The sequence below is a fragment of the Protopterus annectens genome, chromosome 2.part0 (genome assembly GCF_019279795.1).
Source record: "Protopterus annectens isolate FY-2018-M chromosome 2.part0, PAN1.0, whole genome shotgun sequence".
Taxonomy (NCBI): Eukaryota; Metazoa; Chordata; order Ceratodontiformes; family Protopteridae; genus Protopterus; species Protopterus annectens.
The window spans coordinates 11,460,342-11,483,748 of NC_056728.1; the positions used below are offsets into that span (position 1 = coordinate 11,460,342).

The following is a 23,407-nucleotide window of genomic DNA, read 5'->3' on the forward strand; positions in this document are numbered from 1 at the left end:
GTAAACAGAAGATATGCACTGCAGTGGACTTTTTTTTACTTAGTTTTGTTTGTTTGGTTGCCAGTAGGTAAATGTACTAATATGAACATCTTACTCACACTGTAGGTGGGGGCACTTGTGGCACTTATTTTGTCCCCAGGAGGTTCCCACACTGCCACAGCAGTCTTCCTGCTTTGTAAGGCCTGGCAATGGATTGCTGCTGCACTGTGAGTGAGAAGAAATAGTTAAGGATTAAAAAGCAAGTATAAACAATAATTATAGCATAATAAACAGTGGGTAGAGGCTTTATTGCTAAATTTACAATACATAACACAGTGTATTATCATGAATTGTGCAATATTTCTGTATTTTATGCTAAACTGATTGCTCCCAGTATTATACTCAAGGAAAATTACAGGTTAGCTAAATTTTAAAATCTCTTCTTTTACAGAAAAAAAACGTTATTTCCTATACAGCAGCTGTCACAATCCCTTGTTGAAAAATACATCTTCTATAAGCATAAAAGTAAGAAGACTTGTGTTCATTACTTCTGCTTGCAGGTTAGACTGTCGTTCCCTTTAACCCAAGAATGGTACAAACGTGCTATAAAATCATTTACATTTCTGAAACAGCTTAAGCTAAAAGTGCAAAGGCTGGCATTGTAATTAAAGACATAGTAAGCAATGAATTAAGGAAGCTGGTTTTACAGCATGCTTAGAGTTACTGATATAGTTTCTTTTTCTTTATAAAAGAATGACATGACCAAACTGTAAAAGCATCAGCACTTATTTTCCTGACATCACAGTTCACAGGTCAAGACCATATTGTATGGGAGAAAGGTGAGATCATGGTGCCTCTGTAAAGTGTCCTTCATAAGACCTGAAAATGACACCTGAATTAGGACTGCAAGTCAAACTAAGTTTGTCACTACTCCAAGCATCTTTTTGCTTTCTAAAACGTCAATCTATAGCTTGCAGCAAAGTAGTTGCGGACAACTAGGATATACAACTGGTGGTGAATCCTGTATGCAAAACATGAAAATGTGCTCCTCTTAGTACCTTTGTCTATAATGATATCTGTAGCCTTTGGCTAAGTGATCAGACCATATGTTTAAGAAACACTTAGGTCATTTGTGGTGATTGTGTGACAGGTCAGAGCAATTTTTACACTTACTGAAATGATCATCGCAACACTTGCTGCACTGTCATTTTTATCTAAATAAATGCTTTGAGCATTTGAGCACTTGAAACATATTTTTAAATGCTGTGTGCCTCTGGAGCAGTTGTATAAATGCTGATATAATTTAAGCATTTGTTCAAATGCTTCTAGCATTTGCATTTTGTAGGAAGCCTAAATCATTTAGAAAAATGATCCACTAGTACGCATTAAGAGTTACAGTTTTAGACTGCAAGGCCTCAGAGCTGGGCTTGAGTCCTATAATCATCACTGTAACAAAAGGGAGTATTTTTTATCATTTTCTGTGAGAAACTATTGCAACAGTGTCAAAGGAAAAAACTTCAAAGACCAATTCACATTAGGTTCAAGCAAGACACCCTTTATTACTTGCAGCAAGGAGACAAAGCATGTAGGCACAAGGTTTGTCTGAATTACTGGTGATTAGTATGTTATTCTTATACAGTTCTCTTCCTGTCACACAGAAAATGTTACTATTCTAATGCTGACGTAGTTAGACACAGCTTTCTGTATGTTCTACAGAAAATGTTACTAGACTTATTGCTGACTAGGTTAGATTATTTGCTAGCTTGCAAAACATTTTGAGAAAAACAACCTGGCCTTGGGCTTATTTTAGTCCATTTTAACTTTTCATTTCTTCAGTTGTACTGTTCTAATACATGTGTTACATTTTGTCTGGATTCAAGGTACATTTCTAGCTTTAGTACAAGTAATGCTGACTATGGCTTATACTTTCAAGCATCTATTGTTTTCTTTATCAATGCTTCTAGCAGCTGCATACTTTCTCATAGCATAAGCAGAAATGAATATCTCTTTAAGTTTCATGACATAAGCAGAAATGAAATGTCTCTGACATTAGCAGAAATTAAATGCTTCTTGTTAAGTTTGTAATAGCTGTACAGATTCATGCAGTGTGAACAGAATAAATGTATTAACCCTTTTAAACCTCGAATGCACTAAGCATACATATTACTATTATATATTTTTCTAACAAACAGTGAAATGTTTTAAGAAATGTATTGTAGAGCAGTACAACTGAGAAATTATAGTGTGGAACAAGTGTGTGCAGCCAAAGTTTGTGAATGTTTAGTGCAAAGAGTGCAAAGTTGTGTACATGGAGAAATGAGCCTGCAGAGTGGGACAGTGTGAGGAACAGATAGGGTGAGCAAGTAATGTGCAAAGCTCTGAGTGGGAGGGGAAGGCAAAGTCAGAATGAAGTCCAGAGAGTCGTGTGTGATGAGGTTACTGAGTGAGAGTGCAGGGGCAAAAGGGGAGCGTGAGGTCTATGGGATGAGACAATGCAGAGTGCAGACAAGCTCATCTAAAGAACATGGGAGTGAAAAGGCAAATGCATTTTGAGGAATGGGAAAAATCTGCTAAGTGAGAGAAAGACTGCAGGAATGAGTGGCTGCACGTACAGGGTATGGGAAAGCAAGGCTACAGAGATTTAAATCTGAGCATATAAATGCAGGCTGCAGCAATGGCATTTATTGAAACTAACAGATGTCATTCATGGCCTGTCTCCTGAAGCACAAAAACATCAGGTTAGTGTTTTAAATGTATGTATACTTCTAAAACGCCTGTTTGGCCAACTTGTCTGAAAACACAATTGCTAGCAAAAACTGAAAAAAAAGATAGCTACACAGTTGCATGAAACATATTTCCAGTGGTTAGTTATGATTTTCACATGACCTTCTTTAACTGTTTAACATATATATAACCCATTGCACAAACCTGTAGATTTAAGGAAACTCAGAACAATGTTAAAATGAGTTTACTAAAAAGGAATGGATTAGTATTGTGGTCTAATTGTTTTGAAAAAGGAAAAGCTAAGTTGTCAGAATGTTTAATGAAAGAATGTAAGTTGGACAAATCTGCTAACCAGTTAATACTATCTATCAGTAAGAAATGAAATGAATTTGTAATAATACGATAGAAGACAAACAGAGCACTATTCCTCCATTATATGAATATATGAATGCTATCATTGAAGGTAGATTGACCTACAAAGGAAGACTGTCCAAGATATACATTAATTAAATAATAATAATTGTGATGCAAAATTCTGAAACTTTTTAGATAGCAGTGATTTAAGTGACTCAATAGATGGTAAGAATAAAACTTTATTACTTAAATCAGTTAGTCAAACTTCTTCAAGTTTATGTTAGAAAGTTTTTGTGTGGAAATATATACATAGAATGTTTGTTACTCCCTATAAAATCTTTAATTTTAGTAAAATGACTTCCTCAGTCTGTTGAAGATAAAGTAAAGATGTAAAAGCTGATAGGATACACATGTTTATGGATTGTGAAGCATTAAATGTAGATTGGGAAGAGCTAAATATGTTTTTAAGAGGTCATGGTCTGATAATTGTTCTTTAACTAGTTCATTAATACTAATGAAAGTTCCACTTCCTGTATCTCTAAAAGCCAAACAGCAAAAATGTTTTGGGCTCTCTTGGCAGTTGCTATAAAAGTTATTATAAAAAACTGGAAATCGAACTCACTTCCTACGCTCAAAAAATGTTTTTTTATTTAACAGCAATACTATGTAAAACCACAAAATAAATTATTAGAACAAGATCTATAAAATCATACTATGACTTTTAGTGTTTGGGATAACCTTGAAATGTTGCTATTGAAATATAAGGTACTTAATGTGTTAATTGTATAAGATTACCTTGATGATTCAATGTATTCCTATCATTGTATAACAATATGTGATGCTGAATTTCTTCCTTGTGTATATATATATTGTAAATATGTTAAATCAATAACAATCATACAAAAAATAACACATATATAATTATTTGTTTCACATACTGTTCCCCTGAGTACACATTTACTCTTTTGATTGTGAATGATAAAAGACAGGTTTCCATTGAAAGCAATCACATTTTTTTTTCTATCTGGTTTCCCATTCCCACAGGTTAGATCCCCATAACTGTGAAAACTATTGGCCAGAACACTCAGAAGGTTTGAATCTTGTACTGCAGGGCTGTATCAGGTGCAGTTTTTGTGAAGTGAATCAGTAACACTAGTTATTAAAGCCCAAGCATCGACCTCAGCATAAAAGGTGACAGTGAATTACAGTACAGTACCTGTATTCTAATGCTCAAGGAAGCATGTTACCTGATTCTGAAGCAGGCCTAGATTCCTCATGCAGTGTAGGCTAATCAGAAATCATGTAGCTCTCTGCCAAAATCAATAAGCAGGTTCTTCCTCACTACCCTGAAATTTGGAGTAATTGTAAATTAATGTAGTATGTCATTTTTAATGTGTTTCATACTATGCAGTCGACTGCATCATGTGTTTCATATGGCGCAGTCAACTGACTTCAATGGGACATTACAGAATTAGATGGAGCTCCCTGTTTCTTGTCAGTGTAACTATAGGCCCTATATGGGACACGGCCATATGTCTATAGTAATACGGCTACCACACAGGGGAAGCATTCTTCAGGTACAATACACTGTTCATTTGCTCTAGGTAACAGCTATGTGCATGCACAGTGCTGGTGCAAAATAGCAGTCATTCCCTTTGCATACGGATGATGTCTGTAAAAGCAATTCATAACTGTAAACGATGTGCACTCTGGGTGTGCTACCCAATATGTTCTATCAGTACTAATGCATACATGCTTTATATAATATATATGTATGTATATTTGAGACAATCACCACACCACACTACCACTAGGGGATATAGATCCCTATCTTTTACAAACCTCTTAATTAATGGGAGGTAAGAAATCTTATCTGCCTAATATAAAACAAATAAAGCAACAGTTCTAATTCAAGCTGTTTTCATCAAGCTTTAAAGAAACAGTTAATATTTACAAATATATATATAATTTTTATACAGTATTGTGGTAAACCACCACACTATGTTACTGTAGAATGCTTGGCATAATGATTAAAGCAAGTTCAGAAAAATGAGAGCCAGATAGTGGAGTTATTAGTGTCAGAAGAAAAATAAAAGATTTGCTAGCTGTTAGCTATACTGGAAGAGGGTGGTGATATTTCCTGTTGGTCTTTTCAAAACTCCATATCTAAGAAACAGATTATTTTGTCTTCCCTTGGGACTGCATTAAGTACTTTACTATCATAGCTCAGTATTTCCTTTTCATCTAAGGGATTAAGCGATTCATTAATTCAGGCTGATTTTAATTCACAAGGAGTTGTAAGCGTGTGCTTATAACAACACTCTGTCTCTTGATACATTATTAAACCACAAAGTAATAATATTCCATGAGGTATATGATGATGCTTACAAGGAATAGTGTATATGCATGCCATCTCTAACTAAAGTCATTAATAAAAGAAACAAATGACTTCCTTATATCTCAAATGGATGTGAGAAATGCTTGTTTTCAAACAGTAGATCACCTTTTAGGACTGCATTTTTACCAAGCCACTGTCCAAAATTTCAATTACATAAGACAGATGTTGCTAATGGGTGTAATTCCCAACCCCATATCCCATTCCCTTCCCTTCAGTTTGAAGCCCTGATATGAGTGACAAAGAATTATACCCATGAAACTTCATGTTGAAATCCTTAGAATTGACCCAATCACATTCAGGGAGTCTTGGAATAGATATATCAGTGGCAAACACAACTCCAAGTAATTTTATATAGACTTAGCTAGAAAATTATATCAAAAATCATTACCGATTGCTTGGGAAGAGTCTCCTGGAAGCAACGGCCAAGTGGCTTCTGAGTTTGGGGGATACGTTGTTGATAGAAAGGAAGCTTCGGTCCAGGAGGCAGGTATATCATTTGTTGGTTTCCTTGGTTATTCCCATCTGTCATGTGGCTGTTGATTCTATGTATCTCTACGGATGCATCTGGGGGATGATGAACTCGGACATTGACTATGGGGTGCTGCGGCTGTACTGGAATGGAAAGAAGATACTGTGAGGGGAGATAATTACCAGTTCAAAGGTACTGCCAAATAGTTTTCAAAGTTTAACGAAGTATCAAAGCATTATTGTCACTGACATGAACCACTCCAGGCAATATCATGAATATTTAAAACAAACTCTAAATTTGAAACCATGTTTTAATTTCACATTACCAAGCAAAATGGCTTGAATTCATTACTGGTTGTTATTAGAAAATTGCTACAGCTAAACCTGATTATTTCTATGTACATTTGTTAATAAAATGAGTTAAATATCATTTATAACTCAAGACTTGGAAGTAATTCTCTATTAAGTTCAGAAGATATAAATTTAAAAACCGTGAAATTCAAACCATTCAGATTTGTAGGTGAAGATGCAGCTCTGATACATTTATGCAGGTACCAATCATAAATGTGTTTGTAATAGGAAGGGAAACAGTATGATTCATGAAGGGACTTTTAACAATAAAAAGTAAAGGTCAGTTGAAGATCACAGATCTTAGCATTTTACATACTAATTTATGCATTATCAGTCCTAGGTCATGTAGGTCCCTAGTCTACTGAAAGCATGTCATTGTGACCCACTTTAATTAAGCATTGCTTATTTATTCTGATTAAAGAACAATAAAGTATTCTTCCCAACAGATGACCGTGGCCCATAAATATATGAACCTTCCATTATGGTTCATGCTAATGTAGCTTTAGTGCACACAGTGTAGTCATGCAAGATTCATGGACCATGTCGTAATTCGGCATCTCTGTTTCAAGCTATGAGAATCACAACTTTGAATCTCTGCTGTGGTACAGTATGCTGCAAGCCAGAAATTTCTGCTAATGACACCCTGGCTAGAATATGCTCTGTAATATATTTTGCAAGCTAATCAGTGCTGCCAGCTATACATCAAGACATAGAAAAAGACCAGTTTGTCATGGAATTCAGCAATCTGCTGGACAATAACTAACATGGTTCATGGTCAGAAGGAGCTGTCAGTCAAATCTGATCCATACATTCATAGGTAGGTACTAGGGCAGTTGCCCTTGTGGGTCATATTAAGCACAGACAATTTCTGTTTTTGTGCTTGAAATAAATTATCCCAGTTGCTGTGGTCATGTGGGTTTCCTCCGGGTGTTGCGGTTTCCTCCCACATCTCAAAGACATGCTGTAGGTGGACTGGACACTCTAAATTGTCCTTAGGCATGAATGCATGCATGTGTGTGCCTTCTGTGGAAGGTTGGGCACCGGGCTGGCAACTTGACACCGTAAAAACTCCACTGATAGCCATGAGCGGACAGGTGATCCACTGTGGCGACCCCTAACTGGGAAAAAGACGAAAGAAGAAGGAGGTTATAAAGTGGCCTTACCCATTCCATGGTTAATAATTACATATTACCCCTAATAAGAATAACTGGGATCATACCGTAGATAGTTTGAGGGGACCTATGCATAGAATAAAGTATTCAGGAGCTGCCTCTGTTCATTAGTAGTACAGGGGGCATTCCCTGGGTAAATTTTCTGTTTCCCATCCATAGATTTAAGTTGCACTTGAAAATGGACAAGGATAAAGTTTGTTTTATGTGGATGGGGAGTCTATTCCACAGCAGCAGTATCCTATGTGAAATATACCTATTCATCCAAACTGTCCTGTTGATGTTGCAGAACAGGATTAGATCCCTTAACTGAGTATTTCTGATGACATTTAACATGATAATATGCAGTAAATCCATCAGTAAAGGGTCAGAGAATACCTTGTATGCCAGAAACAGTAGCAGTCTGTATGATACCGAGTATAGTGATAGGGCTTTGAGTTGGTCTATGTAGGACATGTTGTTTAGGCCTTGTATCTCTGTCGGTGTTCCACTTGCTGTATGTGTCTGGACAGATACTTACCAAAAGGGGCATTATATTCAATGATTGGCCTAATCAGGGCTGAGTAAAGGTAGACAATGACATTCCTAACTCCAGACACAATCCCCTTGTTTATAAGCTGTGCAATATAGAAGGGCTTTTTTGCAACACTAGATGCATGTTTGTTAAACGTTAGGTTACTGTCCACATAAGTTCTCAAATCCTGAACAACTCGGTCAAGTCTTTGGGGTGTATTGTCAATGTGGCAGCTCTCTGGGGCAGATAAGTTCCCAAAGGATGCAATAATGCATTTTTAGCATTTAGTTTCAGATCATGATTTTCACACCAGTTATTTATTTGAGACAAACCATTCCTGCAGGACGGCTAAGTCATTTGAGAATTCACTGACTGCTCATAGTTTACAGTCATCTGCAAACTTAGTCTTCCAGAGACATTTGGTATTGGCTTTTACTTCAGAAAAGTAAATGCCAAACAGGAGAGGTTCCAGCACAGAGCCCAGGGGGACTCCACTGGAGACTGGTCTCTTTGATAAATCATCAAATTTTATGATGAGTTACAGCAGAACTTGACAGATAGTATCAGTAAATGTGGTTCTACCTGGACTTTGCAATGGTCTTTGGGTCAGGCCCACCCAAGTCTCCTAGGAAGACTATACTCAAAGAGTCAAGACTAGAGAAGTGAGTTACATCATGTCAATGTGTGTTTGTTTCAGTCAGACCTGAGGGAAAAGAGTACAGGATCAGCATTCTTGCAGATGGCGCAATGGCTAGATGCAGTGAAGGATGGAAAAAAAAGTCTAACAGAGGATTTAAAGGCTGACCAAGTGAGTAGGAGCATGGCAGTTGAGGGTCAGTGAGGACAAATTAAAAGTATTTCACTTAGACAACAATGACCTTGGTGTAAACCATCAGCTGGGTAGATTATGTCTGACTGTAGCAGCCCAGGAAAAGGATCACAGCTAGACTGGACCACCAGGAGCAGTGGGAAAGGGTCATAACATTAGCAAATAGAATGCTAGAGTGTAAAGGGAAAGACTCTAGAAGAAAAGAAGTGATGCCACTATTCTTTCAGACCCTTGTCTGACCACTCCTTGAATAATGTAGTGCTGAAAGCCATACATGGAGAGGACATCCAAGCACTGCAGAAAGCCCAGAGGAAAGCCATGATAAATTTCTGAAGGATGGAGGAAAATCATATGCAAAAAGATTAGAAGAGAAGGGGGTCTCCTAACCAAAGTCTCAAAGGGACAGGAGGAGACATGATGTAGGTACAGAAGGTTACACATGGGTAACACAAAGGATGAAGGGGCACAGACAGCAGATTATAGGACCAACTACTCCATGAATTTGTAAAAGCATTTCCTCATGCAAAGAGTTGAGGACCTATTTAATGAATTACCAGAAAGAGTACTGGAAATGGAATTTGTGAAGGTATTCAACATGGCTTTTGAGAGATGGCGAAAATATGAGGGATGAAGAGGAGGATGAAGATGAAGTAGATTACTGAGATAAGTTAAAGTGCAAACTAGACAGTATTATTGTTCCTGCCATGAGACAGATGCTATGTGGTCACTGCTATCATAAAATATCGCAGACCACACATGGACCGTGAATCATGATGACTCATTTCGCAGTTTGTAGAGAACGACACTCATGCACTGACTTCAACACCTGGCCCAGGCTTGATTTAGGTGTTGACACACTGAAATGCTGTGTGATTACATGTAAGGACTTTTTTAGCTCTCATATAAATCCAGTTCATAGAAGAAATTGGTCCAGTGTACCAGTCAACCTGCCTGTTCATCTAATGAATACATAATTTAAGTAATGCATAAGTTATTAAACTGCTCTATTCATCTGTGTGTCCCATATCCTCTTTATGAAAAAAAAAATCCTGATGTTAACTCTAACTACCCACTACTTTATCATTTGCTCATTTTTTTCCTCTAACATTCTAAAATAAGCTTCCCTCAGGCCTCATAATTTTCTTATTAAAGAAAAAGGTATATAAAAGTTGCAATATGCAGTAAGACAGTTTGGTGTCTGTTAATAAGACAAGCAGGATTCCTGTTCACATTACTTATTTATTATCTGTGGATTAGTTTGCTTAGTTATTCATTTTAACAATTTTATACAGTTTTCAATTGTGAATTTTATGAAAAATGAAGAATGAATACAAACATATTACAGTAAATCATACTACAAGCATAGAAGCAAAACTGTTAAATAGATTTTCAAAAAATAAATAAAAAATAAGAAAACTGACAGTCTTGTTAAACACTGGAAACAAATAAATATATAGGCAGAAGTCTTACAGCAAGGTTAACTTCCATAACAAAATAAGTAAGGAAATAAACATAAATTATGGCCCAAAGGCCATAGCACTAGGCAGGCACTCTTTCCACCCTTCATTCTACTACACTCTCTAGTGATGGGGAGGATGCCAGGGGTGCTCAATGCCCATTTTAGCAGGTCCTTCCTTTTCACTATGACTGACTTTCCTAGACCACATTGTGGTTATACTGCCACTATTTCTAGCTCCACTTTTACAGCTCCAGCTTCAATACCATTCCCTCAGCACCACCTTTGCTCTTATCAGCCTTCAGACTCCTCTGGCATCCTAAATGGCATCTATCCTTTTGATGTCAGCATTCCAGATGCCAGTTTATAAAATGGCAGTATTTCTGTCATCAATTTATTTATCACAGACTTTCCCAAAATTGGTATATTTGATGTTAATCCTCCTGGTGTTGACTTTCTTGGCATCAGAGCTCCTTGCTATGGTTCTCCTTTTTTCATTCTTATGATTGTGTATCCAGCCTATTTTTCTGACATTCTTCTGCTGGCTTTAGGCCTATAGTGTTTCTCTGTATGGCATTCTATTTCTATACCTGAGTTCTGCCTCCCCCATTTGCATCTTTTTGGTACATTCAGCTCCACTGCCGACAGATATTGTTCTCCCTTAGGTTCTCAATCATTCCTCAGGTCCCAGAAATAATGACAAACTCATGTAAGTCTGAACTTCCTGTAAAAAGGTTAAAGAAATGCTTATAAAAACCTTATTATACTAGACTAGGAATGGATTTCCCAGCAGTTATACAAACATAATTATACTAAACTAGAAATGGATCCCAGCATTCATACAAACCTAATTATACTAAACTAGGAACAGATCCCCCAGTGCTAACACAAACCTAATTATACAAAACTAGCAATGGATCCCCCAACGTTCATACAAATGTAATACTAAACTAGGAAGCGATCCCCCAGCATTCAGATAAACCTAATTATTCTAAACTAGAAATGGATCTCCCAGAGCTCATACAAACCCAATTACATTGAATTAGAAACAGATCCCCCAGTGCTCATACAAACCTAATTATACTACACTAGGAATGCATACCCCAGCACTCATACAAACATAATTATACTAAACAAGGACTGGATCCCCCAGTACTCATACAAACCTAATTATACTAAACAAGGACTGGATCCCCCAGTACTCACATAAGCCTAATTATACTAAACTAGGAATGGATCCTCAAACACTCATACAAACTTAGTTATACTAAAGAATGGATCCCCCAGCACTCATACAAACCTAATTATACTAAACTAGGACTGAATCCTCCATCACTCATATAAACCTAATTATACTAAACTAAGAATGGATCCCCAGCACTCATACAAACCTAATTATACTAAACTAAGACTGGATCCCCCAGTACTCACATAAGCCTAATTATACTAAACTAGGAATGGATCCTCAAACACTCATACAAACTTAGTTATACTAAAGAATGGACCCCCCAGCACTCATACAAACCTAATTATACTAAACTAGGACTGAATCCTCCATCACTCATATAAACCTAATTATACTAAACTAAGAATGGATCCCCAGCACTCATACAAACCTAATTATACTAAACTAAGACTGTATCCCCAGCACTCATCCAAACCTAATTATACTAAACTAGGACTGTATCCCCCAGCACTCATACAAACCTAATTATACTAAATTAGGAAAAAATCCCCCAGCACTCATGCAAACCTAATTATACTAAACTAGGACTGGATCCTCCAGCACTCATATAAACCTAATTATACTAAACTAAGAATGGATCCCCCAGCACTCATACAAACCTAATTATACTAAACTAAGAATGGATCCCCAGCACTCATACAAACCTAATTATACTAAACTAGGACTGGATTCCCCAGTACTCACATAAACCTAATTATATTAAACTAGGAATGGATCCACAAACACTCATACAAACCTAATTATACTACACTAGGAATGCATACCCCAGCACTCATACAAACCTAATTATACTAAACTAGGACTGGATCCTCCAGCACTCATATAAACCTAATTATACTAAACTAAGAATGGATCCCCAGCACTCATACAAACCTAATTATAATAAACTAGGACTGTATCTCCCAGCACTCATATAAACCTAATTATACTAAACTAAGAATGGATCCCCAGCACTCATATAAACCTAATTATACTAAACTAAGAATGGATCCCCAGCACTCATATAAACCTAATTATACTAAACAAGGACTGTATCCCCCCAGCACTCATACAAACCTAATTATACTACACTAGGAATGCATACCCCAGCACTCATACAAACCTAATTATACTAAACTAGGACTGTATCCCCAGTGCTCATACAAACCTAATTATACTAAATTAGGAAAAGATCCCCCAGCACTCATGCAAACCTAATTATACTAAACAAGGACTGTATCCCCCCAGCACTCATACAAACCTAATTATACTAAACTAGGAATGGATCCCCCAGAACTCATACAAACCTAATTATACTGAACTAGGACTGTATCCCCCAGCACTCATACAAACCTAATTATACTAAACTAGGATTGTATCCCCCAGTGCTCATACAAACCTAATTATACTAAACTAAGAATGGATCCCCCAGCACTCATACAAACCTAATTATACTAAACTAGGACTGTATCCCCCAGCACTCATACAAACCTAATTATACTAAACTAGGACTGTATCCCCCAGCGCTCATACAAACCTAAATATACTAAACTAAGAATGGATCCCCCAGCGCTCATACAAACCTAAATATACTAAACTAAGAATGGATCCCCCAGCACTCATACAAACCTAATTATACTAAACTAGGAATGGATTCCTCAGCGCTCATACAAACCTAATTATACTAAACTAGGACTGTATCCCCCAGCGCTCATACAAACCTAATTATACTAAACTAAGAATGGATCCCCCAGCGCTCATACAAACCTAAATATATTAAACTAAGAACGGATCCCCCAGCACTCATACAAACCTAATTATACTAAACTAGGAATGGATTCCTCAGCACTCATACAAACCTAATTATACTAAACAAGAATTCAATCCCCCACCAGTGTATCTGGATGATGAGGATGGGGCTAGCTTCATCCCTCCCTTCCCCTTTGATGATCATGAATTTGAGGAATTCCTTCAAATTATACAGTGATTGTACTCTGAACTGATGTTTTTGTCACAAAAAAGACAGCTAAAAGCTTGCCATTTTACACCACGATCCTCCTTGGTGATCTCCTCCCTTGACTCATGTCCCCCAAGGTACCAGCACAATATTTTGTGAAAACCTCTAAAAGAGTGGCCTGTTTGTAAAGACTGGAGGGATCAACCAAGTGTGCTATGAATGCACACACCTTAAGAACACATTAAGAAGCCAAGGGCCATGTGTGCATAACACTCACCTAAGAAATACATGGAACGTCAATTATATCCGTAGAGGTATAGTGCAAAGGCAATTTACTGAAAAGGTTGAAACATTTTGTAAGAAGAGCAGTGTTTTGTGTGTGTGTGCACATGTGTGTGTGTATAAAATATCACTCCCCAGTAATTTGCCAAGAATCAAACATAAGCACTCTTAAAACCCTGCACAAGATGGCATCTTTGCAACTTCCAGTTCTTACCTGTCAAAAAATGTCAGTCTGGAATATTAGCAAAAGATCTGACTCAAAATTAACTAAGTTTTACTGTAAGCAGATGAATTTCTTGAAAAAGATGGAATACCTGCTAAATCTCACTGTCTGATATACTACTAAGCGATTCTACAGTTTTCATGAGGAATATTCTAAAAGTAAGATATAGCCCTGACTTGATGGCATGATGCTACTCGAGCAGAGGAGCATGACAGAGACTGTTGCAGAAATGCAGTAACTAACTATGTCATAATTTGCCCATGTTTTCCCCTCATGTTCTAAACTATGCTTCCTTCAGGCCTCATAACTTCCTTGTTAAGGAAAAGGTATACAAAAGTTACAATGAGTAGTAAGATAGTCTGGTGTTTAATATGCCCTACAAGAAGTAAAATACTTTTGCCCCAAACTTCATAGAGAACTTCAAGAATCATGTTTAGCAGTATAAACATTTAAGGAAGAACAACAAGAACTAATGAAAGGCATGATGGAACACTGCTAGGCAACGGAATGTTGTCGGGCACACCTAAAGATGTGCAAACTGGGCATGTGTGGACATTCATAGAATCATTTCTAGGCATATTTTCAGAGTGACAGAAAAAAACACAGCCCTTAGGAACTGAAAGAACACATTTTGCACATAAAAGAAAAACAGAGCACAGATTAAGAGAAATGTTATTGGTCACAGTACCTTTCTAGCCTGTCAGAAAAAAACAAAACAAAAAAACAGCTGTAATAGAAATTTGGAAGAAAAAGGATTCGTTCCATGCAAATACAAAATAAAGATTTTTTTTTTTTGTGGCTGTCAAGAAAAAAGGAAAGATATAATAAAGTTGATAATCCGCTGAAAGCCACACTTGATAAATATATGCTGGCACACCCAGCAAGTTAAAGCTGCAAATGACTCAAGATAGTTATAATGTGGTATAGCAGTATAAAATGGCATTGCAGAAGTGAAAACAATTATATTGTCGTGAAATAACCCATGATGTACAGAAACAAAAGTAAGGGTTAGTAAATGACCTGCAGACACAAGTCTCAAGGCAAGATATGCACATATTCTTTGAGAAGTAAAAAAGACAACAGACAATCACAGAAGCAGATAAGCAAACAGATATTTGAATATGATGCAGCAAAATTATAGCTCTAAGAAAAAGATACTGAGGTGCTTAAACAACCAAAAGATAGAGAAGAGGTATGTAAAATGAGAGCATGACTCTTACAAAGTTCAGTGATAAAGATAACATTAAGAACTTGAGATAAATGTTCTTGGAGGGGTGCTGTTCCGTCTTTTTAGACATTTATTTAAACCTAAAATTCTGTTACTATTCCTTCGTGTTCTATTTTCAGATTAACCAAATTTTGAATTAAACTGTGAGATTAGATGTGTGTTTCCAAAAATTGGCATTGCTTTTTTAAGTGATTAAAACTTTTATGTTAATTGATGTCTCAGACAATATACTGATTAAATTTCAATTTTATTTTTAGTTTTTTTTTTCTTAATATCCTTGTATCTTATCAGAGTTTTATGGTTATGGCAGCTATATTATTATTTTGTTACATATTAATTACAACGTTACAGATCTATGATCCACAGGATATTTTGCTATGAAGTAAGTTCTGGAAATAGTAAATTTAGACTCATCCTTAATGTTGAAGCACTGTAAAATTAACACAACCCAGTCTAAGTAGATTTTTTTCTCTTTTTGTTTTCGATTTTAACAGCTGACTTAGAAATGATTCATCAAGACAACTATTTTTAAATTGTGCAGAAAATGAATATAAGATCTTCAGAATATGAGAACAATGTTCACCATCACTTTCTGAAGATGTTCCAGCCTTCAGATATCTGACATAAATGTAAAAGCAACATATTATATGATTCTTGTAAAGTATTTCACAGGTATTCTTCTATCTTGCTTCTTTAGCCTGCCTCTAAAATACAATATAGAACTTATAAAACGTGATAGTGTGTATCTGAAATGGAAATCAGTGCCATATGTTTAACCATTTACAGATTTAAATGAATGCATTTTCTTTAGTGCTTATGTTCAGAAATTTGATTCATGTTTGTGCAAAGTTTATTATGTTATCTTAATTCATAACAGAAGTATGCTTTGTCTATTGTAGATGCAGGCAGACCTCTCAACTGCCCTATTTTGGAGTAACGTTCCTATTTTCAAAAATGATTTACCTCTGCACAGGATATCCCTATTTTAGAGGTATGTTACTATTTTAGGCTTGAGTTACCCTTTCACACAATTTTCTGATTCCCCTCCTGATATGATTTTTGAAGCTGTCAGGTAAATAGAAAAAAAATCCACTACATGAATAACATACTAGTGGCAATAATAATTTAAAAAATGAGGACACCCATCCCATATCTCCTTTTCTCCAAAACAAAAATAAGTTACCTTATGTGACAGGATTTTGCTATATGGTTCATTAAAGTCTACAGATTTTACATTGTCACTTTGATAACGTGGTTATATTTTTCCATCAAATCTGTAACTCTATGCTTCTGACTTGTATCCCTCATTCCTACTGGAAGCGGGAAGGGTTATGTGCTGCTTGGTTTTCAAATTTTATGTTAATTTGATGTCCATATTTTTAGCTGGATGTACCCATTTTTCATTGGCCTTTGTTCCTATTTTCAATGTCTGCTGGTTGAGAGGTAGGGTTTCAGTGCCGAAATTAATACAAGGTCATTGCATAATTATATTTAGGCATACAGTGAAATTTAACTTGTATTTATTGTACCATTTTACAATATAGCTGTTTTCTAACTGGTATCACAAAAGTAAACGTTATGTTTATTTATTTATTTATATTTGCCTACCAAGGTAGTGCACTGATCTCAAAGGACCATTCGCAGGCATTCCCAGGTAAATAGGATCACATGAGAAATGAACAAAACATATTTACAAATACAACGATATGCTAAAATACATTTATATATTTACAGATGCAAGAATTTAGTTCTAGAAGCAGTTTACAATGTCAAACCATGGATAGAAAAATGGAATTATGCTTGGCAGAGCTTTATGGATAATATGTAGCCATAATGACTGAGATGGAGTATGCTACATGGACAGCAGCATGTCATTATATAGAGAGGTATGAAGACAGAAGAGACAAGTATGAATAATTGTTGGAAAGGATGTCACGAGGAGAAGACAGGGAAAAGGTGACACAGGCATGCAGAAGGAAGAGGAGGAGAAGAAGTGTGAGAGAGATGCAAAGAGAAGAGGGAAGTAGGATGAATGAGAGCTAAGGGGATGAGAAGATGTGATAAGGATAGATGAAACAGAGATAAAGAAGTGTGAGACAGCCACAGGGTTCATGTAATGTCACCATTTGTCATTATTAAACCAAACTATCATCATGTGTGAGCAGTGCCTTACTTTCTGGATGATAGAAATTATGCTAATCTGCAAGGTTTCTGGATTCTCCTGAAGAATGATTGACATATGATTAATAAATACTAAATGACCTCCAGTAATAAGTCAAGATAGCCACTGCGATCAATTCCCAGGATAAGATCCATATCATTAAATGCTGAATCATCCCACACTGTTTCCATGATATAATCAGTTGTTCCCATTTTACTTCCGTAAACTATATGCAGATGTCACATGGATTTAAAGAAATATAAGAATATAAACATCACGTTTAGGAACTTTATGTCCTCCAACCTCCATAGCAAGTAAATTTATTATTGATTTGGAAGGCTGTAAACTAAGATTCTGGCTGAGTTGCTTTATTTTTTAAATAAAATGATATCATGATAATGCTTGGACTGATGAAAATGCTTCACTTAGTAAAAACTCCTAAGACTCATTTGAAAAATATTTCCAGGCTGTCAGGCACTGAGAATTAGCCTCCATCTTTGGTAGTGTATCAAAAAGAAATGATTCAACATATTCCAGGATAAAAGATCCTTGTAATAGCTACATATTATAGTTTGATATCAGATGCGGCATATTCTGTAACAGTGAAATTATGCACTTTTGAATCTCCACACTGTGGTGTTCAAGTCATAAAACATTGTCTGATACTTGAGAAAAATAAATCTTCCAAAGCAGAAGTATACTTCATAAAAACGTTTGTTTGGTAGCGGTAATTTTTATCTTCATGGTTTGACATCCATTTTTAACAAACTTTTAGGGAAATTTGGTCTGTTTCATGATTTACATGTATTTAAGTTCATAGGTTCATAGGTTCATAGGTTCATAGGTTCATACTAGGCTATCTGCCCAAGGGCATTTATAAGCCTAGCCCATAGTTATGTGGTTTTCGCCACCCCTTTAGTTTGAATAAAAACTATGACTATTATTTTGCTGTGCCTCTGTCAAGCAGTGACACTGAAGTAATCCCTGGGGTATATCTGCGATCTCCCATCCATTGGTCAAGATTCCTCTTGAACAAGGCCATCGAGGTGCTCTGCCTCACATGTACCGGGATTTTGTTCCACAGCATAGTGAGTCTCTGGGTGATGAATCTGTCCCTCCAGCACGTTCTATTTATAACCGTGTCGAGGTTTAAGTCTCCCGCCCTTGTGGTTCTGAGGGATCTAGATTTTTTGAGGTGAAGCATATTCATCAAATCTGGGTTTGACATGGCCTTATATGTCAGGCACAGGTCACCTCTGAGCAAGCGGTATGAGACTGAATAGAGCTGGAGTTCTTTCAGTCGGGCAGCATAAGACATATTTTGAGACCCTTTATCCTTTTGGTGAGGAACTTTTGGGGCCTTTCAAGCTGCAGCAGGTGTCGGGTCAGATACATTCCGAACGGGGCATTGTACTCAATCATAGGTCTAATGAGTGATGAGTACAGGGGGACGATGACCTCCCTTGATCTAGATGTGAATCCCTTCATGATCAGGTGGGTAATATAGAAGGTTTTCCTAACTACTTTAGCAACATGAGTGTCAAGCGAAGGCTACTGTCAACCTGGGTCCCCAGATCCCTGATGACTTCTTCTGTGCTCAGTGGATTGCCACCTATATGGTAGCTAGGGGTAACCTTGTTTTTCCCGAAGGTATGACTATGCATTTCTTGGTGTTTAACTTTAGGCCATGGCTCTGGCACCAGTTATCCGTTTCTGTGAGGCCCTTCTGAAGGATATCTGTGTCAGATGTGTTTTCGACTATGGCCCAGTTTGCAGTCATCTGCAAACTTTGTCAGCCATAACCCTCCTGTGTTTGCTTGTACTTCAGAAAAGTAGATGCCGAACAAGAGTGGACCCAGGACTGAGCCCTGTGGGACACCACTAGTGACAGGCTTTGAGTCTGACATGGCTCCAGCAACTCTGACCCTGTGGGTTCTGTCACTTAGCCAGTTTGCAACCCATCTTGTGATGTATGGGTTTACATTCAAGCTGATGAGTTTTTCGATGATACCTGAGTGGGGTATTGTGTCGAAGGCCTTTGCCAGGTCGAGGTAGGCTGTATGGACTGCCTTTCCCTCATCAATGGCCTTGGTGACTGTCTCGAAAAAGTCAACCAAGTTTAAGAGACAGGATCTGCCTTTGACAAAGCCAAACTGGGTTGGATCCAAAGTCTGCAAGTTCCCTATGTCTTTATTTATGAGTTCCATTATGATCCTCTCCATGACTTTGCAGATAAGGCTTGTCAAGCTAATGGGGCGGTAATTTCCAGGGTCGGTGGAGGCACCGCCCTTATGAAGTGGGACCACAGTTGCCGTGCCCCACTCCTTGGGTACGTATCCTGAGGTGAGGCTAAGATTAAACAGCTGTCCTAATTGTGGGTTTAATTCCTCGTTGAGTTCGTGAAGCACACAGCCGGGGACACCATCCGGTCCCATGGATGCTGTGTTTTTTGCCTTAGTGAGAGCAGTTCTCACCTGGGCATTGGAGATGTTTGGGGGGCTACAATCCTCTGGTATAGATATCTCTCCTTTTGGGGGGGAGAAGTTTGCACTGAACCTGTCAGCCAGTATGTTGGCAATGTGTAAAGGTTCAGTAATTTTCACATCATTTTGAACTAATTCTGAGCATATCTGGGAGTTTCCTCCTAGTTTTCTAACATAGCTAAAGAAGGCCTTATGATTGTCTTTTGAGTCCTTGGCGATTTTTCTCTCAAAATTTGCCTTGGATGATTTTATGAGAGCTCTTAGTTTTTTACTTATGATGATCAAAGGTATCTTACCTTTCAAGGATTTTGCTCTATCTTGTAGTAGCTTCCTCCTTTTGTTGTAGAGCTTGTTTATGGCTGGGGTCCACCAGACTGGACGCTTGCCTTTGGTACAGGGAGTCTTAGTTTTGTTTGGGATAGCCTGATCCATGCAGTCCTGTAGGTGCTGGTAGAAGGCATTTGTAAGTGATTCAGCGGTTTGAGTAATGTTTACCACTGGTTCAGGGGCCTTAAAGGAGACCACACTAGTTTTTAGAAGTGTGAAGTCGGCTTTTGAGAAGTTTTCACTGTGGTTTTTTTGTTTCAGGTGGGGGCGGGATGAGGACCTCCAGCGAGATTAGTTTATGATCTGATCTCACCAGTGAGGGGTATACTTCCGGTGTTGAACATTTTGATCCCATGTTCGTGATGATGAGATCAAGTATGTTTTCTCCTCTTGTGGGGATGGTGACTAGTTGTTCCATGGCATTTGAGTTTATGAACTGCAGGAATCTTTGGGTTAGAGTGTTTGGGCTTGAGTAGTGTTCCCAGTCTATATTAGGGTAGTTGAAGTCACCTAGTATGATGGTGTTTGGAGATACATTTATCCCCTCCAATGTTTTCAGGAAGGCCATATGATGTTCCTGAGTTTGAGAGGGTGGCCTGTAACATGCTACAAATTGCAGAGCAGTCTTGCCTATGGTTAATTGCACCTGGATGGTCTCCGATGCATCGTGCGTTGCAACCAACCTTGAGGTGTGGGTGTCCTTTATGAATATGGACACCCCCCCCCCTTTCTTGGTGTTGTCCGGATTTTGGGGCCTGAACGCATGATATGAGGTGAAACCTGTTAGTGCTGGGGTGCTCTCAGGAGCCTTGAACCAGGTTTCTGTCACAGCACAGACATCGATGTTCTCCATATTGAGAAGGGCCTCGAGTGCGTGCATCTTGAGATTGAGATTTCTGGCGTGTAGCAGCATTACCCTTAGTTTTTTTTCTTTTTGGTGTTCTAGGGTGGTAGGTTTAGAATTTGAGCCTTGCCTAAAAAAGGCACTATGGGGGTGGCAAGAGCCTTTGCCAATATCCGGAAGCCCAGGGGTGACAGGTGCAAGCCGTCCCTTGCGAAGCAGCGTGGCTTGTCCAGCATGTCATCCCAGGCAGACAGACATTGGATCCCCTTTGAATGACACCAGAATTTAAGCCAATTATTAAAGCTGATCATCTTATCACTGTATTGTGGCATCATTCTAGGTGAAGGTAGGATACTGCTCAAGGTCAGGGTCATACCTGCCTGGGCTACATAATCAGAGAGCTCTTCGATGTCCCTTTTCATGTAGTCCAAGGAGGTACGTCTCAGGTCGTGGACACCAGCATGGACAATGACTGAGTCGTACTTGTACCTGGCAGATTCTAGCGCCCGACAGGCAGCTTACTGTGACCTTCTCCTTACTCAGTCTGGTGAGCGGGACGTCAGTGTGTCTGACTATGGAGTCACCAATGACAAGTGTGTCTGGCATTGTGTTTGGCCTTAAGGGCTGTGACTGTTTGACACTCTGACTGTGTGGTCTATGTGTTGCATGTGTTGGGTCCTGAGGTGGTAGTTGTTTGGGTGTCTGCTTTGGTGGCCTCTGCTGTTTTGGTAGATTTTTGATCAGAGCCTCCAAGTATGTCTTTGTGTGATTATGTGTATGATTTGAAGTTGTGATGGTACTATGTGTGACTGGGTATGTATTGTGTGTGGTTTCCTTCTCCTCCTGTCTGGTCTTGCCAGTACTATGTTGAGAGAGCTCAGCCTCCAGTTTGGCCGTATAGTTGCATCTCTCGCATGTATTTGTGTTTTGTGGGAGAAGGAGAGGATTGTCTGTGTACATGAGGCAATTGTAACATTGCCTCAATATTCCCAGGTTCCCCAGTTGAGCAGGAGAGGACACTAGCAACTGATCCCTCAACATACTAGAAGTAGTAGATAAAAAGACTTTCAAAGGACTCCGGGGAAAGTGGGTTTTAGGCTGGTGGGGTACTATCTATAATAAGAGTGCTTTATCAAGGTGCAAGTACTGTAGGAGTAAGTGCTAGGCTTACAGATAGAGAATAGTCTACTTGGGAATCAAGTAGAGATGAACCTTTCAGTTATAGGATACGCTGGTTAGATCAGCAGTACAGCTCAAGGAAGGTAGTTTTAAGGGAAAATTTGAAGAGTGTAATTTAGGTGGCCCGAATAGTTTAACCTTATTTAACCGGCGCTGCTCTTGTGTGCAACAGTGGCGACTCCGCGCTAAACGTGTTTTATATCAGGGGGCTGAAAAAAGCTAGGAACTGGCCCAAAACGACCAATAGACTACAAGTTACTGGCTGAAACCTCACAAAACTGGACCAACAGGCAGCTCAATGCTTCCCACTCCCACTGGTAAGCAAGGGAACTTCCTACTTCCAAATTAGGCAAAGAATCAGTAACAGGAACTGCAAACAAAGTCCAGGGATCAGCAACTCTGAAACTGGACTACTCTAGCTCAGTAAGGCGGGAAAAACAAGAGATATTTTTTTTTTTTTTTTTTTTTCAGAAACAAGCAGAAACAGGCAAGTACTACGCTAACAGTCCTTTGTGGGCCATTTTAAGCATAGACAGCTTCATATTTTTGTGCTCAAAATAACCTATCACATTTGTTTATAGATTGGCCTTAACCATACCATGGTTGATGATTATATATTACTCCTAATGAGAATAACTGGGATCATACCATAGATAATTTGAGGGGACCCATACATGGGATAAAGCATGTAAGAGCTGCCTCTGTCCATTAGTAGTAAAAGGGGTAGTCCTGGGTTAAATTTTCAGTTTTATACTTACAGATCTAAACTGCAGTTGAATATGGACATGGATGAACTTTGTTTTATGATAATGGGGATTCTATTCCATGGCAGCAATATCCTCTGTGAGATATTCTTTTCCCCACCAACTGTTCTGTTGATATTGCAGAAGTGGTTCAGATCCCTATAGTATTTCTCATGACATTTAACTTGGTGGTGTGCATTAAATCCATCAGTAATTGGTTGGAAGATGCTTTGATTTAATATGAAGGTTGACATTCAGTAAAGCAATCTTTTTTTTCTGTATAACAAACATATATTACCTTTTTCATGTGTCTGCATTTATACTCACAGTTAAGGTGTATAATGGCAGAAGATGTTGCAACAATTATCAGGTAAGTTTTTAACTTAATTGTATCCATTTCATAACTGGATGAGGCCCCTGGATACAAATGTCCCTTTGCAGAGGTGACCCAGAAGCACTGTCCAGTTATGTGATTTGCTTAGAGTTACATAGTAGACAAATAGAGGTCAAAGG

The 23,407-nt window shown here is 38.1% G+C and overlaps 1 protein-coding gene across 1 annotated transcript in view; it reads right to left on the reverse strand.

The window, feature by feature from the left end:
• LTBP3 (latent transforming growth factor beta binding protein 3) overlaps positions 1–23,407 on the reverse strand; it is a 1,089,474-nt gene that overhangs the window by 628,291 nt on the left and 437,776 nt on the right. Inside the window, exons 3-4 of the mRNA XM_044060493.1 lie at positions 5,844–6,067; positions 99–204 (exon numbers count right to left, since the gene is read on the reverse strand). Of these exons, the coding sequence (XP_043916428.1) occupies positions 99–204; positions 5,844–6,067 (330 nt within the window). The remainder of the gene's footprint in view (positions 1–98; positions 205–5,843; positions 6,068–23,407) is intronic.